The sequence below is a fragment of the Rhinolophus ferrumequinum genome, chromosome 11, assembly GCF_004115265.2.
Source record: "Rhinolophus ferrumequinum isolate MPI-CBG mRhiFer1 chromosome 11, mRhiFer1_v1.p, whole genome shotgun sequence".
NCBI lineage: Eukaryota > Metazoa > Chordata > Mammalia > Chiroptera > Rhinolophidae > Rhinolophus > Rhinolophus ferrumequinum.
This window is the reverse complement of record NC_046294.1, coordinates 24118454-24136070: the sequence shown is the minus strand read 5'-3', so window position 1 is coordinate 24136070 and position 17617 is coordinate 24118454. Positions and strand designations below refer to the sequence as shown.

The window sequence follows — 17617 nt, the reverse complement described above, 5'->3', positions numbered from 1 at the left end:
CCCTCAGATCTGGGGATAAGACTCAAATCTCAGCTTCTGGCTTAGGACACATCTGCTCTGGCTGGCCCAGGCACATCCTTCTAGCTGACGCTCGCCACTCCTTCAGCCACCCTGTGGCTCCAGCCTACATGCCCTTGCAAGACTTGTCATATGGTTTCATACCTCTTGGTCTTTGCACGTTCTCTTCTCTCTGCTCAGAACATCCCTTCCCACCTGCTTCCCACGCAGGCCAAGGTTTCTCAACTTCGGCACTATTGACATTTGAGACTGGAACATTCTTTGCATGGAGGGCTGTCCTGTGCATTGTAGGATGTTTGGCCATATTCTTGGCCTCTACTGGTGAGGTGCCAGTAGCACCTCCCAATGATTGTGACAACCAAAAATGTCTCCAGACTTTGCCAAATGTACCCTGGGGGCAAACCCACTCCTAGTTGAGAACCACCTGTCCAGACAATGCTTTCAGAACTTGGTTCAAACATTATCTTCCCCAGAATCTTTTCCTTGACCCGTATCTATGGGTCTGACTTGATGCCTGTCCTTTGTGTTCCCACAGCACCTGGTGACTCACGCCAATCAAAACCCTTTCTCCTTTCTTCCATCTGTATGTTTGCATGTATTATTTTCCCCATTTGATTCCTCAAGGACAGGAATCATGTTTTATTCATCCTGGAAACCTCAGCACTCGGAATAGGAACCTATGCTCGTAGGAGATGCAGTGTCTCTATTTGTTGAGCAGCTGAACAAACAAGTGTGTCAACCAGAAGAGGTGACTCCTGAGCTGAAACTCAAAAGTAAGGGGCAGATTTATAACTCCAGGCCTTATAAACATTTGATTTGACTGGCTTATCAAAACTGTAGACAAATGTATGTTACTGTATGAAGTTCAGTCTAAATGGTGGTTATCAGTTAGGATGCTTTGTCTAAAATTACAGAAATCCCAGCCCAACTCAAAATGCCGTAAGTCATTAAGGGGGTGTATTGGATACAGTAAATCTGGGCACGGTTTGATTGGGGCTCCAGCTCCTTTCTCCGCATTATGCAGCATTGCCCTTCTTTGTGTGTGGGCTTCATTTACAGATTGGCTCTCTGGTAGGAAGTGGCTGTAGCAGCCTCGGGCCTCACATCTACTTACTACTTTAACCCATGCAAGAGAGAATTTCTCTCTTCCCAATCGCGGAAAAAGGTTTATGGGTTTTACTCTAACTAAGGTCAAGTGCCCACCCTAGTATCAATCACTGTAACAATGGGGGTGGGAGAGGAGGGGCTGAAACTGATTGATTTAACCCAGTCAGACTTCACTGGTAGAGCTGGGGTAGGTTTAGTACCCCCAGACCCGCTAGTTGAGATATCCAAGAGGAGTGGATGGGTGCTGAGGCCATCATAGTCCCCACTGCTTGAAGAACAGTGCTGGTTAGGCTTTTTAAGGAGCAAAACCAGCGTGATCCTCCCTGTCACTCTTCCCTCCAAGGTCAGCCGCTCATCTTTGGTTGGCCCTCCATAAAGAGAAAGATCCCATGGTGATAAGCCAGTGATCACTATTCCCCTGGGTTTGGAAAGTCCTGGCTACAGTTAGAGGTTGTGTTTTAGAGGCAGATAGCATGACAAAGAGGGATTTTGTGAGTTTGTCTGGCTTTTTCAAGAAGTGAAAGGAGAAAAAGCAGATGTGAGTTGGCGGTGGGGAGAGCCTGCTTCGTTACGATATAGTGTTGACTCTCAAGATTGATCTCTGTCTCCTGGCTGCCTGCAGTGCCCGCTCAGGTAAGGAGATAAGAAAAATCGTGTGATGACTCACCTCAAAAACAAAAAGCAAAATAGCTTCCCATAAGAGAAAGCCACTCTCAGCCTGATTCCTTTTTAAAAGGTATTTTTAATTAATTGACTGTGGCTCATGTATTGTTCCCAGAATTCACACGAAATGCTGCGGAATTGTTATGCGCATGGCCTCTGGAGCTAGGCTGCTTTCAGGTCTGGCTCAGCTACTTACTGGCAGTGTGAATTAGGGCTAGTTACCTCACTTCTCTGTGCCTTAGGTTCTCCATCTTAAAATGGGGATGCAGAGGTACCCGCCTACAGGGTTGTTGTGAGAGTTAAATGAATGAATGTAGAAAGCACACAGTGAACATTAATTGTTACAACTATGGCTAACAGATTCCATGAGGGAGAGAAGGATATACTTTTTTCTGTTTCTTTTCCATTCTAGCAATTTAGACATTTCAGAACTGCTATGGATTTTGTCACACACCAAAGAGAGGATTGTATTCTTCAAAGGGTACCTTTCTCCAGCATGATGGATGTAAAAGGTACCCAAGACCTTCCACCCATTGCCCCAACACAGGCCACACTTCCAAAGGTGATCTCTAAGGTCATACTACACTAAGCACAGGGTGGCCAGCGGCTGGAACTCAGGGTGAAAGGGGTCTCGTGAGTTGCTCAGTAATTGAATTTCCACTGCTCTATGGAGGGCAACAGGTTAAGGGGGAGAAAGGGAAGAGCATGGAGCCAGTTCCTGAACTCCTGCTCCAGGATGAAAATGCTTTGCTTTAGGAGCAGTGAGTGATGCTGACACTTGTCCTTTTGCTGATGACATTGAAGCACCTTCTTTTACCCTTCACTCTCCATCCTCGTAATCTCAGTGTAATTGTGGGTCACTCTTTGGAAGATTAAAAACATGCCCCTCTCTGCTTAGAAATCTGTGAGACCCTACAATGTCTTTTCTACTCACCTAAAACTCAGAGACAGCATGCTGTTTTCATATCCCTATTGCTTGGAAGTAATTGTATGTCATCCTTTAGAAAGCAACCAGAGTGAAATGAGAAAATTTCCTGAGATTTTTTTTTAATTCCATTTGCACACCTGTTGCAGAAGAGAAGTCATCAAACCATTATTTTGAACCCCCCCACCTATGCTGAGGGGTACCAATTTCCCTTTGTTGTCAGAGAAGCTTTTGAGATGTAGGCTCAGGAGGAAGCTGCTGACTGCCCCTGTGTCATGATAGCTCTTCTCCCACACGAAGTGAAAACACCCTGAGGTTTGGTTTCCAGAAGCAGCTCTGTAAATATGTCTCTCATTTTTCACTGACTGGCAGAACTTGCAATGGGGATATCATAGTCAGAGCAGGCATTTCATGGAGAAAAGCAGCACTGTTTTGTGTTGCCCAAAGGACCCTCTTTGGTGGAGACAAAAATGGACATGGAGCCAGATCAATTCATCACGGCCAGATGGCCTAGAAATCTCTCTTGCTGAAAGCCCCACTTGGTCTTCGAGCCCTTGCTGTGCAGTGGCTGAATTTGTTCAGAATCTGTTCTCCTTACTGGATGAAACTGTGATTGACACTGAGCTGAAAATCACTGCCTTGAGGCAAATTTTGGAGAAGGCCTTCAAATTCTTGTGCTCCAGAAATGAAGTGCCTGAGTGAGGCGAAGTGATATTGCACACACTTGTGTATCCTGGAAAGTACGACCTTGTAAGACGTCTATCCACTGAAGGGCTCATAACTCAAGAAATTCTAGAATAACTGGCTTCAAGAGTCCTTTATTCCTCCTCTTCCACTCCATTCTAAATAAGACTGTCTCATTTCTTTTAACACGTGGAAATGTCTTTTACTGTTGAAGACTTTTGAGCAGAAATTCTCCAGGCTCTGCTTTAAGACTAGTTCCTATTCATTCATTCCACAAGTATTTGTTAAAGTCCTATTTGCCATTCTGAGATGCAGCAGGAAACACGACAAAAGCCCTGCCCTCGTGGAATTTATATTCCAGTAAGGAGACAGATAATAAATACCCAAGTACATAGATGTACGGCACAGTGTCAGAAATGCTGTGGAGGAACATAAAGTAAGGCAAGGCAATGGAGAATTACAGGCAATGCTCTTTCTGGGTGTACAGAGCTGGACAGTCTGGGGAAGTAACTTTTTAGCAGAGACCTGAAATGAAGGAGCCAACCAGGCTGACCCCCAGAGGGAAGAGCATTCCAAGCAGAAGGAACAGCAAGTGGGAGGGCCCAGAGGAAGACCCAGGCTTGGGGAGCTCAGGGAACATCAAGGAGACCAGTATAGCAAAATGTCCCTTCTCGGTAAAGGGTCTCCGCTTTGACTCCTTCCTTTACTTCATCCCTACATCTCTTCCATCAAGTCCTGTTGGCACACTTCCAAAATATATCATGAACTCATGTACGTCTTCTTCGTCCATGTCCACGCTAACCCAAGCCCCTGCCATCTCTTCTTGCCTGGATTACTGCAAGAGTCTAACTGACCTCCCATAAATTCCAATCACATTTCTCCTCTGCTTAAAATTCTTCCAGAGTGTCTCATTGTCCTTTGAAAACAGTCTAACCTTCTGACCATGGCCTTCATGACGCTACGTGATCTGGCCCCTGCCAGCCTCTCCGGCCCCATCTCCTGACAATCCGGGCGTCAGCCACAGGGTGCCGTGTATTAGTCAGCTCAGGCTGCTGTAGCAACGTGGTACAGCCCTGGCAACTTAAAACAACTGAAATTTATTTTCTCACAGTTCTGGAAGCTGGAAATCTGAGATCAAGGTGTTGGCAAGGTTGGTTCCTTCTGAGGGCAATGAGGGAAGGATCTGTGCCAGGCCTCTCTCCTTAGCTTGTGGGTGGCCATCTTCGCCCTACTTTGTCCTCCTTCTTTACATGTCTGTGTCCAAATTTCCTCTTATTGTAAGGACACTAATCATATTGAGTTAGGGCCCATTCTAATTACCTTCGTAGAGACTCAGTTTCCAAATAGTTACATTCTAAGGTACTAGGGGTTAGGACTTCCCGTATAAATTTGGGGTGGGGCACAATTCAGCCCATAACAGACACCTTCCTTTTTTTCAAATACTACAAGCTCTTTCCCATCTCAGGACTTTTTCATAAGTTTTCCTACAATCGTCACATGGCCAACCCCCTTCCTCAGGGTCTCCAAAAATGTCACCTCTTCACAAAGGCCTTCCCTAACCTTCCTCATCAAACTAGCTACGTTGCCCAACTCGTTTTGTTTGCGTTAGTAAGGCAAAATTTATATATGATAATACGTGCAGGTCTTTAGTGTGCAATTGGATGAGCTTTGACAAATGTATATGCTATTATAACCACCTATCTAATCAAAATATAGAAGATTTTCATCACCTCCAACACGCTCCCTCATTCTTCCTTTAAGTCAGTCTTCACCACCACTATCCCCAATTGGCAACCACTTTTCTGATATCTACCAACTTAGTTTTACCTGTTCTTAACTTTATGTAAATGGAATTATTTGGCGTGTACACTTTTGTGTCTGACTTCTTTTGCTCAATATTTATCTATGTTGTATGTATCAGTAGTTTATTTTTTTATTACTACTGGAGTACTACACCATTGTATACTTATACCACTATTTGTTTATCCGTCACCCTATTATTGGACACTTGGGTTGTTTCCAGTTTGGAGCTACTGGAAAAAAAATTGCTATAAACATTTTCATGTAAAACTTTATGAACATGTGTGCCATGGTCTGAATAGTTGCATTCCCCCCCAAATTCATATGTTGAAATCCCAACCCCTGCTGTGATGGTATTCGGAAGTGGGGCCTTTCAGGATGATTAGGTCATGAGTGTGGAGCCTATGCTTGGGATTGGTGCCCTTAGAAGAGACCCCACAGAGCAACCTTCCTCCGTGTGAGGAATACAGTGAGAATCTGCAGGCTGCAATCGAGCCCTCACCAGACCCTGCTGGCACCCTGACCTTGGACTTGAGCCTCCAGAACTGTGAGAAATAAATTTCTGTTGTTTATAAGCCAGCCAGTCTGTGTTATTTTATTCTAGCAGCCTGAACGGACTAAGACAATACGTTTTCATTTATCTTGGATAAATATGTAAGAGTGGCGTTTCTGGGTCATAAGATAGGCCTATATTTAACTTTTTAAGACACTACAAACAGGTTTACAAAGTATGTTTACTGTTTACTCTCCTACCAGCAGTGTGACGGTTGTAATTCTACTCCTCCTCCTCACCAACATTCGTTGTTATAAATCGTTTTAATTTTAGCCATGCCAGTGAATGTGAAATGAGTCTCTAATTGCTAATGATGTTGAGTACTTCTTTATGTGTTTATTTATCTATCTATGGACTTTTATGTATCTTCTTTTATTGAGCTATCTATTCAAGCCTTTTGCCCAGTTGTTAAGTTGGGTTGCCTTTTTACTATTCATTTGTAGGCGTTTCTTATATATTTTGGGTACAAATCCTAATATTTTCTCCTGGTTTGTGGCTTGTCTTTTCACTAGTTGTCTGATTTAAATGGAAAAAACTCGTTTTTCATTTTGATGAAGAAGGCTTGGAGCTACAGAATGTGCTTCGGTACCAGGCATTAGAATTAAGCTGTGTTGTAATATTTTCCAAAAAGAGAATACTTGGGGTTCCCAGCAGGGTTGTAATTTCCTTCAAGTGTGCTCCCGTGGTGTTTCAAAGAGAAGGTGGAGTCACATGGAAACTTAGCCACGGTCTAGTCCATCCTAGGAATATGGGACTGGTGTGCTCTTTTGAAAACAACGTTGTATCAACTGAAAATAATATCGACTAAGGTGTTTCCTCACCAAAAGGATTTATTCGAGAAAAAAGAAAAGGTCTCAACCCATTGCATGCAGACATGACAAGCCACATGCACACGCTGCACTGCATGCCCGGATGAATAAGTATACATGGAAAGGAACAGGAAGTCAAGGGGAGGGACAGTTAACAACCGTAGCGCTTTACTGTAAGCATAGAGTTCTCCTGTTGGGTGACATAGACTGCAAGAACTCCCATAAGTCCTAGCTCCTCACACAGACCCATGTTCATTGAAAGTCTCAGGCATAAAATTTATCAGTTCAAAGGATTACAGATGCTTGCTCTATCCAGTGGGCACCATAAAGCTCAAGCCCAGGGTCCTGTTTGAGTTCATGTGTGCAGAAGACACGGCCTTAATTGTTTCTAAATACCCGTAGCCCTTGGTGCTGAGTTATGATACACCGTAAGTATCCAAAATCTTAAATATTCCCTAATCCAGTAACTCTACTTCTAGGAATTTAACCTAAGGCTAAATCCATGGTTATATGCAAAGTTTTAATCACAAGTATACTTATTTCAGCTTTGTTTCTATAATAAGATATTGGACAAACACTTCAAGTAGTAGACTGTTAAATACAGGCTGAAAACTCCATATGGCAGAATGCTGTGAAATCATTTAAAGTCATCCTAATAAATACATATATTTGTTGACAGAGACATTTATTTATAATGTTGTATAAGAAAGAAGGTTTCAAAATATATATAATATAACCTCGTTTTATAAAAAAATATAGAGAGATGTATGAGGGCTGACAATTAAGTTCACAAACTCATTCTAGGAAAAGTGCTACATACCTCACTGCTGAATATCACTACGGTCACCTTCCAAGTACTCCCCTTGGGAAGCTATGTACCAATGCCAGCGCTTAGTCCACCTTCAGAGCAATTTGGGAACTCTTTTTCTGGAATGGCCATCAGAGGTGTCATCATACTACCCTTGATGTCCTGAATGTCATCCAAATGTCTTCCTTTCAATATTTCCTTTATCTTCGGGTAAAGAAAGAAGTCATTGGGGACCAGATCAGGTGAGTAGGGAGGGTGTTCCAATACAGTAAAAACTCCCTCACTGACAGTGCCGTGTGAGCTGGTGCATTGTCGTGACGCAAGAGCCATGAATTGTCGGCGAAAAGTTCAGGTCATCTAACTTTTTCACGCAGCCTTTTCAGCACTTCCAAATAGTAAACTTGGTTAACTGTTTGTCCAGTTGGTACAAATTCATAATGAATAATCCCTCTGATACCAAAAAAGGTTAGCAACATTATGCAACAAGTTCACAAACTTAATTGTCAGACCTCATATACACATAAGTATGTATGTATATGTTCTGGTTATAAAATCATGGCCCAGATGGCTCAGTCTGAGAGAGTATTTATGTCAACAAAAGTTATTTAAAATACTTCTCCTCCTTTACCGGTTGCCCGGTAACTCTTTTAAAATTCCCATTTATTATTCAAGAAAAAAGAAACACCACAGGAATACACTTGAAGGAAATTACAACCCTGCTGGGAACCCCAAGTATCCTCTCCCATAATTCCTCTCCCATTTACTTCTATAGCTGCTTCTGCACCTCTCTCCAAAATCCCCGCCAAAAATCCTGCGGCCCACACCCCTTCTGCTTCTTTGCCCTCCCCCACTTCCTGTTCTCCATCACAGAAACCGGAGAATCTGTGTGGCAAATGGTGGACCTCAGAAGAGGAAGAGGGGAAAACTGACACTGCCCAAACCAGCATTCTTTGCAGTGGCTTGGGGTGTGTGGTGTGGAACTAGCAGGTAGTGTGTTGGCAATGCTCCAGAATTCCTAATATTCATCCTATTTCATATGCATAGAAAACATCTGGAAGGATATGCACGAAGGTCAAAATGTTAACAGTAGTTATTTCTGGCTGTAGGATTAGAGAGGATTTTAATTTTCTTCCTTTTGCTTATCTGTGTTTTCTAATTTTCTGCCGTGAACAGACTATTCCCTGATTAATTTTTTTAAATTTTTATTGAAGTATATCTTTATTAGTTTATAAGAATAGTTTTAAAATAATAGCTCCTCAGTGCTTCTCAGGCATGTGCACTTGGAGAAACGAGTCTGTATGGTAAACTCAAGTTAAGGAGATTTAAAAATATATTCTCTGTCCCAGATATGGCCCCCAACATTGTACCCAACCCAACCATCAGCCAACACTGGGAATTTCTTCTTTGCTCCTGTCTCCCCTTTTTTATGGGGAAAAAAAAAAAAAGCAAAAAGGTATTTTCAGAAATGTGCAAGTTACAGAGAAGAATTGGGCAAGTTAAGCCAATAGGCATGATATGCCTTATCTGGAAAATGGGTACAATCATACAGCCCTCAGGGATGGGTAAGATAATACATGTGGAAATCCCAGCACAGGGCTGGCACATCACAGGGTCCTCAAGTAGATTTAATACCTGCTAGGTTCTTCCACTTAATAATTACTCGCTTCAGTTTAGGGCTAGGCCCTGGATTGGGAGGCTGTGGATATAACGATAAGACACTCACTCAGCCTAGAGGAGCTCCCAGTCTTGGGAGGAGGCAAATAACAACAATAATGATAGCAGCTAATATTTATTAAATGCTTATTGCCTGACACTCTTCTAAGCACTATATTTGCATATTGATGCTTTTCATCCTTATAGTGATCTATGAGGTAGATTGTCTCAATAATTATTTTATAGTGTGTTTTCCTAATCACAGAATTCTGTTCCTCGCTCTGTCAGAGCCCATATCTGTAATATGGTAACAGATCTGTTTATATATATAGTGAGTAAGAGCTTGGGTGCTGGAATCAGACTCCCTGGGTTCAAATCACGGCACCACCAATTATGGGCAACATATCTGATCTTTCAATGCCTCAATTTCTTCATCTGTAAAATGAGAGTAATTCTAGTTTTTACCTCATAGGTTATTGTAAGGAAAGAGTGAATATGTATAAAACACTTCAAACAGTGTCTGGCACATGGCTGCTAATACATGTTAGCTGTGATTACTGCTGCTGTTGTTATCTGAGTCCTATAGATTGGGAGCTCCTTGAGAGCTGGGTTACTAACTTATTAATCGTTGTGTCCACAACTCCCAACCCAGGGCCTGGCACAGGGTGAAATCAATAGTTATCTGTTAAGTCAAAGAACAACTTAGTAGTGTCACATGTTTCAAGATGGGAAGGAGATGATGGGGGTGGGGGGAGGAATTGCTCCTAAGTAGACATCAGATTCCCACAAGATGATGACAGTAGAGGAATCTGGGCCCCTCTAGAAACAGATAGAGTCAAAGAAACAGCAAATGTGAAAACCAGCAGGGACTTCGCAGACCATAATTCAACTCTCCCACTCTACAGATGGGGAGCCTGAGACTTAGGGAGTTCATTGTCTTAACCTGTGGTCTTGAGGCTCCATTAGCATTGGAGGAAATTTGTTAGAGAAAGTGGGCCCTTATCTTAAATTCAAATTCCACCCCATTGGCAATTGGACAGAATTGTTTATTTTAGTTCAGTTTCACAAAGCTTTATTGAATGCCAAAATGCCATGTGCTAAGCTCATGAAAGACAGAAATGAGGTGAGCTCAAGGAGTGTCCAGACTTGGGCAAGACAGACATTGAATAAGCAAATCAAGTGTGATGAGGGATCAGCCTAGGGGACAATGGTGGCTCATCTTGTTTTCATTTAGAGATCTCGGGAAACTGAAAAACCAAGTGAGAACAATGGGAAACAGTTTCTTTAAATCAAACCTTTTGAGGTTCATACCTGGTTTATGACTCTGGGCCCTCCAGTAAAGGGAGCCTCCCTTTCCCCATGCAAAGTGGAAACTCTAGGAGAGGAAGAGGAGGTTAATTTTCACTGGGGCATTATTGGGTATATGCAGCGGGATCCTGGAAGAAGTGTTCTCCACCCTCCCCAACAAGGTAATATGTCCCCACCCACCTTACTCAGGAAAACCCCCAACCCAGCACAGCACATCCAGGGCTCCTGGAGGGTAGGAGAGTAGGCAGTTATTGCTAAGAACTATACTTGGCCTTGCTTGAGCAAAAAACTATAGACTCACATAATAAAGATCACCAGTATGACTGAAATGGCATGCATAGCTCAAGGGAGCGGGAAAATCATAGCTCAACCCCATGGAATTAATCTCCACCCTGCGAAGAGTTTTAGCATTAAGCATCTGTTATTTATTCGGGAGGACTGGGGATGTAGGAGGAAAGGCAAATGCGTGGGTAGCAACGAGTACTGATGAGGCAACGTGGGTGCAGCAGGTTGCACAAGGGACAGGGAACGGGAGAGCTAGGCTCTGCCATTTGCCACTCTCAGGTGGGACTTTAGCTAAGTCGGGGCCGCTTTTGGCCGCTCGGGCCCTCAACCTCCTCATCTGTGAAATGGGCTTGAATTAAATGGCCTCCCTAAAGTCCCCCTCAGGCTCTGAGTACTCAGTTCAGAATGTTCTGTGCATTGTGAAGACATATTGTTCAGAGAAGCTGCATTCACTACCCTAGGAGGTAGGTTTACCCAGGCCTTTCAGGAAGCACATTTCCCTAAAAGAACCCCAAAGTAGGAGAGCGCGCAGTTTCATCCCCCCAGCCAGTTTCGCAAGGCATGCATCCAGGCATGAAATGTCTTTGAGTTCTTTGTTTATTATTGTGAAGGTAATTTTTCCATTCTACCTCCATAATCTATCCTTGCTTGTGTTAATAATAAAAATAGTACCCTAAATCACTTACTGTAGAGATGTTTGTTGATAAATCTAGGCTTGTAAGTTGCCAGAGAATCTTGTTTTTTGACCTTGAATTATAGCCAAGCCCTAACTCTGGGTGATAACAGGAAATGTCTCATTTCTTTTCTGTGCTTTCTGTATTTTTTTATTTCTTCTCTGATGAGCAAATGTTTAAAATATGAAAAATAAAAAAGTTCTGACCTTCCAGATACAGCTATTCAGGAGGGAAGGACTTCCCTTATGAAAGTGTTTCCTGATGATGTTTTCTTGCTGCGCTTATTCTTATAATGAGAGTGCTTTATCCATAGACATTACATGAGAAATAAGTGCAGTTGAATGAATAGAAGTAATAATGGCGATTATGACGATGACAGCAGCTACTATTATTGTGTTTACCATGTGCTACTGTTCTAAACTCTTTACATGTATCATCATATTTAATCCTTGTAAAAGCCCTTGGAGGCAGGTCTTATTATTATCCTCATTTACAGACAAGGAAACTGAAACATCGAAAAGTTAGGTAACATTCCTGGAACACCTTTTCCACCCTGGCTTTTTAACTTCTCGGCACACGTTTTTGATCCGACTTTGCTGTGGTGTTTGCCCTATGCCGCAGCAGCGTGGCTGTGTCTCCTTAGCAGTCCCTTATCGTTTACTTTTGCCCTGAGCCTTCTCTGCCACTGTTCTGTGGGAGGTCAGGGGGAGCCCTTTTCGCCCATCTGGCACCTGCACAGACCTCAGAATAGGAAGTCCCTGGGGCCAAGCCTGGTGTAACAGGGGGCTAGAGCTGGTGCAGAAAACTTTGTTACACAATCCTGAATGCACATTCTACATGGTTCCTCGGAGGTTCCCCAGAATAAACCCCAGTGCTCACAGCAACCACTAATTTAGTCCCCACCTTTGATTGGCTTTTCTTCCTTCCCCAGCTTACTCATCCTAAGCCCCCACTCCTATTCTCTAGAATTATTTTCCAAAATAAATGATCTGTATATAAACATATGTTTCAGACTCTATTGGGGGGGAGGGGCTAAGCTAAGAAATTGCCCAATGTCACATAGCTGTTAAACTGTGGAACCCAGGTAGGAGACTATTCACTCTATGTAAAATAATAATAAGCGCCCAGAACCAGGAGAAAATACACAGATCTTTTTTAAATGGGTGTATGTGTTGGAGGAGGAGGGTGTACACACACTCAGATAAGCTTGGGAGTGGAATAAGTACACCAAATGTCAATGTATTTTTAAAAATCTTTTTCCTCTGCTTGTCTGTATTTTCTGATTTGTGACAATGTGTTTCCTTGGGCCGCACCCACACACCCCCGCCTTTATCTGAGGTTTCGCTTTCCACAGTTTCTGTTACCTGAGGTCAGTTGCGGTCCAAAAATATTAAATGAAAGATTCCAGGAATAAACAATTGATAAGTTTTTAAATTGCATGCCATTCTGAGTAACGTGATGTAATCCCTCACCATCCCGGACTGTCCCCTGTCAGGATGTGAATCATCCCTTTGTCGAGTGTTTCCAGGCTCCGTACCGTGTTTCCCTGAAAATAAGACCTAGCTGGACAATCAGCTCTAATGTGTCTTTTGGAGCAAAAATTAATATAAGACCTGGTATGTTGTATTATATTATATTGTATTGTATTATATTGTATTATATTATATTATATTATATTATTTATATTATATATTATATTATTATTATATTATGTTATATTATACTATATAAGACCCGGTCTTATTTAACTATAATATAAGACCGGGTCGTATATTAATTTTGCTCTAAAAGACGCATTAGAGCTGATTGTCCAGCTAGGTCTTATTTTCGGGGAAACACGGTATGCTCCCCACCCATTAGTCATTTAGCAGCCATCTAGTTTATCACAATGGTTATTAGTGAGACAGAGAGAGACTACATTCCATAACTTCTAGTATATTGTTATAATTGTTCTATTTATTACTAGTTATTGTTGTTAATCTCTTACTGTGCCTAATTTATAAATTAAATTTTATCATAGGTATATATGTATAGGAAAAAACATAGTATATATAGAGTTTTACTATCTGCGATTTCAGGCATCATCTGGGGGTCTTTTACATATCCCCGCCAGATAAGGGGGACTCCTATACTTAAGTATGTCATGGATAGAGAGCAGGGTGGGAAGCTGATCTGTGCCAATTTATCCTTGCAGAACTCTTAAGTTCTTTTAGCAGACAATGGTAGCCACGGGCATTATTTGAAGTAATCGCAGATTAACTACTCTCCCACAACCTCACCATGATGTTAGTACAAAAGCAAGTCTTGGACCAAAATCTGCCATGAAGACTTACAAACTAAGCATTCATTAGCAAGCAAGCGTTCAGACAGTCCATGCAGCCTGTTTTTGGAAGCTGATGAAGTCCCAGCTCTCTGCCTACTTAAATACTGCAGCTACTTTCTAAATGGAAGGTCCATTGGAGGAGGGCAGGAGAACGTTCTAGATAGTGGGCCTCAAACTTGAAAGTGGTGGGCTTCTTAAGGCACCAGATTGCTGGGCCCTGCCCTCAGCTTCTGATTTAGTGTGCCCACACCTTGGGATCAGTGAGCTAGAGGCCGGGTTTTGTTACTATTTCTGAACTGGCATCAGGCAACGAACAATTCTCTAACCCATGGCTGGACCATTTAGAGTTAGTCTAGAATCCAGAACGCCAACTTTTGGGGTGTGGACTACAAAACGGCTCTAGATTCTTTTACCTAAAAGGCATAAGAGCAGAGAATGTTTCTAAAGGTTTTCCAGAATATCGTTAACGTCGGCAGTGGAAAGGCATTTCTCATGGTCACTATGCTAACTAGCAAGGCCTATGGCATTGCTTGAACTATAGATTACTGAAGTACACAGGGACAGCTGGAGTGTGGCCTTACTGCTAGAAAGCCAGGTGAGTCTCCTGTCGTGTGACCCCCTGGATAGGTCACCTAGGATATAACTTCAATTCACACAATGCCTAATATCACCTCTCTGAGCTGAATACTTTAGAGTACACTACAGACAACATTCATGGGAAGAAGGAAAGTTAATTAACAAATCAATGGGCATTTGTTTGATCCCACAGACGGAGCCTGAAATCATAGAGGAAACCAACGTTGACAGAGTTAATAGCCCCGAGGCTACGCCAGGTCGAGGCAGGTGAAAGGCCACTCGGAGACCTCCACGCTGAGCTCCCAGCCCTCCATCGATGAGGTCAGGCAACAGCCAGATGCACATTGCTGCTGGAGGAGGCCTTCAGCCTGGCGTCCGCGGGCCATGCCGGCCAGAGCCGGCACCAGGAGGCCTACGGCTCAACACAGCACCTGCCCTACTCGGAAGTGGTGACCAGCGCCCCTGGACCATGACGCGGCCCAGGGCTGGGGTGCAGTGGGTGCCAACCTACCGCCCAGAAATGTACCAGTACAGTCTGCCCCGGCCGGTTAAGTTGGCACGTCTCGCCTGCCTGCCCGTCATTAGGTCAGTCCTGCCCGGGGTTGTTCCAACCAGCGTCTCAGAGTGGGGACTTCTCGTGATGGGTCGGTCACCTTGGGATTTGGATTTGGAGATGAACTTTGTTAGGGCTCTTTCATTTCATCCTCCACTCTAAAGCCTTTTAATCCTGGGCAACAGGCACAACGGGAGGCGCTTATGTTCAACTGTAACACATTTAGGATGAATTTCCTCTCCTGTTACCCCCCCTGTTGAAGGGCTGACCTCATTCTGCACGCACTGGTGATTTCATACATTCCAACTGTGAGGACCCGTTTTAAATGTCAAAAACGCGTTGCAGGGCTGCATGTTAGGGGTCCATGTAGCCTGGTGGTTCTGAGCAGAAGCTCTGAGGGCAGGTGGTTGACTTTGAATCACAGCTCTACTACTCACTAGCTTTGTCACCTGGGATGTTACTAAAATTCTCTGCAGGTGAAATCAACACGATATAAGAAAAATAACATTCTTCTTATGGTTGTTGTAAAAGCTTAAACGAGTTAGTTAATATACGTGAGGTTTGGTACTAGGAAGAAGAATGCCAGGGCACACAGTAGTAATTGCCATAGAAGTCATAGATAGGAAGTATTAGTCATGATTATTTCATTCAGTGGTAACTACATTTCAGTATCTTAGAAGGATCCAATAAATAAAAGCTTCCATAATTTAAACGATTTTATTAGTTTGCATTTCATTCATCACCGTAGGCTCTACATATCTTTTTAAAAAGGTAGACTTAGTTTTATAAGTCATAGACCACAAGAGACATGCTTTCTGCATTTATAGATTCCACCTTCGTAATATATTTATGGCCTATCCCAAGGGTTATTGATTAATAGAGCTTTATAAATTGTCATTGTGATATATAATTACATAATAAAAGCTAACATTTATTGAGCGTTTCACTGTTGCTAGGTACTGATCTAGGTGTCACGAGTGTTTTAACTCATTATATTTAGTCCTGACTGCAAGCCTCTGAGACCGGTACTAGTTTTTATCCCCATTTTAAGATAAGGAAACTGAGGTTACAGAGTTGTTCAAGTCATAACAACCAGGAGGGGCAGAATCAGGACCCAAGGCCAGGCATTCTGGCACCAGAGCCTCATATTTCTTAACCAGCATGCCATTCTGCCTTATGCTGGTTTACACTGTCTCTCCATCCATATTATTTCTTTCATTTGCAGTAAACTATTTGGGGACACCGATGGGCTTGTGGAGTCTTGTGATAACATCAAGCCCCCCCTCCGCCGGGGCCCCCTCAAAGTCCTCACTGCACACTAACATTGGCACTTTAAAATTTCTGTTATACTATGTAACTACATAGCCTGCTGCACACTATTGTGAATTTCCTTGCTGTTCTTGATCCAGGATTCTCCTCCCCCACCCCAGGTCACTGAGATGAGATGTCTTGCCCTTGGCACTGCTCCTAATCCCCCTCTGTCTCTCTCCCTCCTGTCAGTGCCCTCTCTTTGAATGTCATTCCCTAGCCTAACCATTCCCTCTTGATGAAGCTTTAGCAGGATAGACTGAAGTTCATTTCAAACTGAACCTCTCGGGCAAGGGGGCTGTGCTCGGGTCGGGTTCATCTCCACTGCAGAGACTGGTCTTTAGGTTTGGCAGGTACAGAATTTCTATGTTGTTCATTCACTCCAGGGCGATCGGATCTCAGGACCCTGACTCATGCTGATTAAGCTCACAACTGCTTTATTATTATCACTTCTAACTCACAAGCCTGCAGTGAGCAGCCAGTGCCGGGTGGGCCAGAACACTTGCTTGCTGATCAACAAGTAAAACCAGTTTGGGAAAAAGAAAACATCATCAGAATTGGTTGGTCTTGAAGTCATCTTTCTCAGTCTGTGGTCTGCAAACCCAGAGAGTATAGTCAATAAAGGAAATAGGGTAAACACGGGGTTCTTTTTTGCATCCCATTTTCTGAAATATGGGGTAGAATAATGCAAAATTCTAATATAATTTTTAAGCTAAAATAGACGAATTTGGGGTAATACCGAGAACTCAGGAATATGACTTTGCCTCTGTTCTGAGGGAACTTCACTGGATACATTCAAAAAGCACTGCCTTCCGGAAGAGTGTCGGCAACTCTGGGCTATCACTGGCCACGCTCCCATCAGTCTAGAGTCCAAACATCCCTTTTTCAGAACGAGAAAAATTCTCTGAGCCTTACAAATCTGTCATGACAGAGATTAAATACTTTCCCGTGACAATCATATTACAGTTTCCACAATCACGATATTTTACTAATTGTCCATTAAATGGTGCCCACCTTTACGGGTGAGGAAGGGAGTTTCTGAGATTTAGAAAACGAAACCCTAATCTTATTACATTCACACATACCATGAAAGTCTGTCCCTTGGGAAAAGTAGCCTGAATGCATTCTATATTGATCTGCACTGACTTCAACTTCATTGATTCGTCCTTCCTGATCTTCATACATTGATCATGTCCCCTGGATTTTCCCTCAGCCCAGAGTAGAATGGCACTTGCGAGCTGAATGACCTTGGCCGGTGATGACTACTCTGAGCCTCAGATTCCTCAGCATCAAATAAATGGTGGTGATAAGATCGCTGCGATGAGGATGAAATGTGTGCAAATGCTTAGCACAGTCCGGGCACCTAGTAAGCACTCAATACTGGTTTGCTGATATCCATTCGAGTTCTTTGTGTGGTGCCTAGCTCATCACATTACTCGATAAATGATAGTCGTTATCATAAAAATATTCCCTCCTTTTCATTGGATTCTACTACCATATTTCCCTGAAAATAGGACCTAACTGGAAAATAAGCCTTGCAAGGATTTTTCAGGATGACATCCCTTGAACA

General features: G+C 42.9%; 1 protein-coding gene across 1 annotated transcript in view; it reads left to right on the top strand.

Annotated features, from left to right (window-relative positions):
- The window catches only part of KIAA1549L (KIAA1549 like), a 256683-nt gene that overhangs the window by 218986 nt on the left and 20080 nt on the right, over window positions 1–17617 (top strand). Inside the window, 4 exon segments of the mRNA XM_033119928.1 lie at window positions 14380–14422; window positions 14425–14522; window positions 14525–14651; window positions 14654–14733. Coding sequence (XP_032975819.1) covers window positions 14380–14422; window positions 14425–14522; window positions 14525–14651; window positions 14654–14733 — 348 coding nt within the window.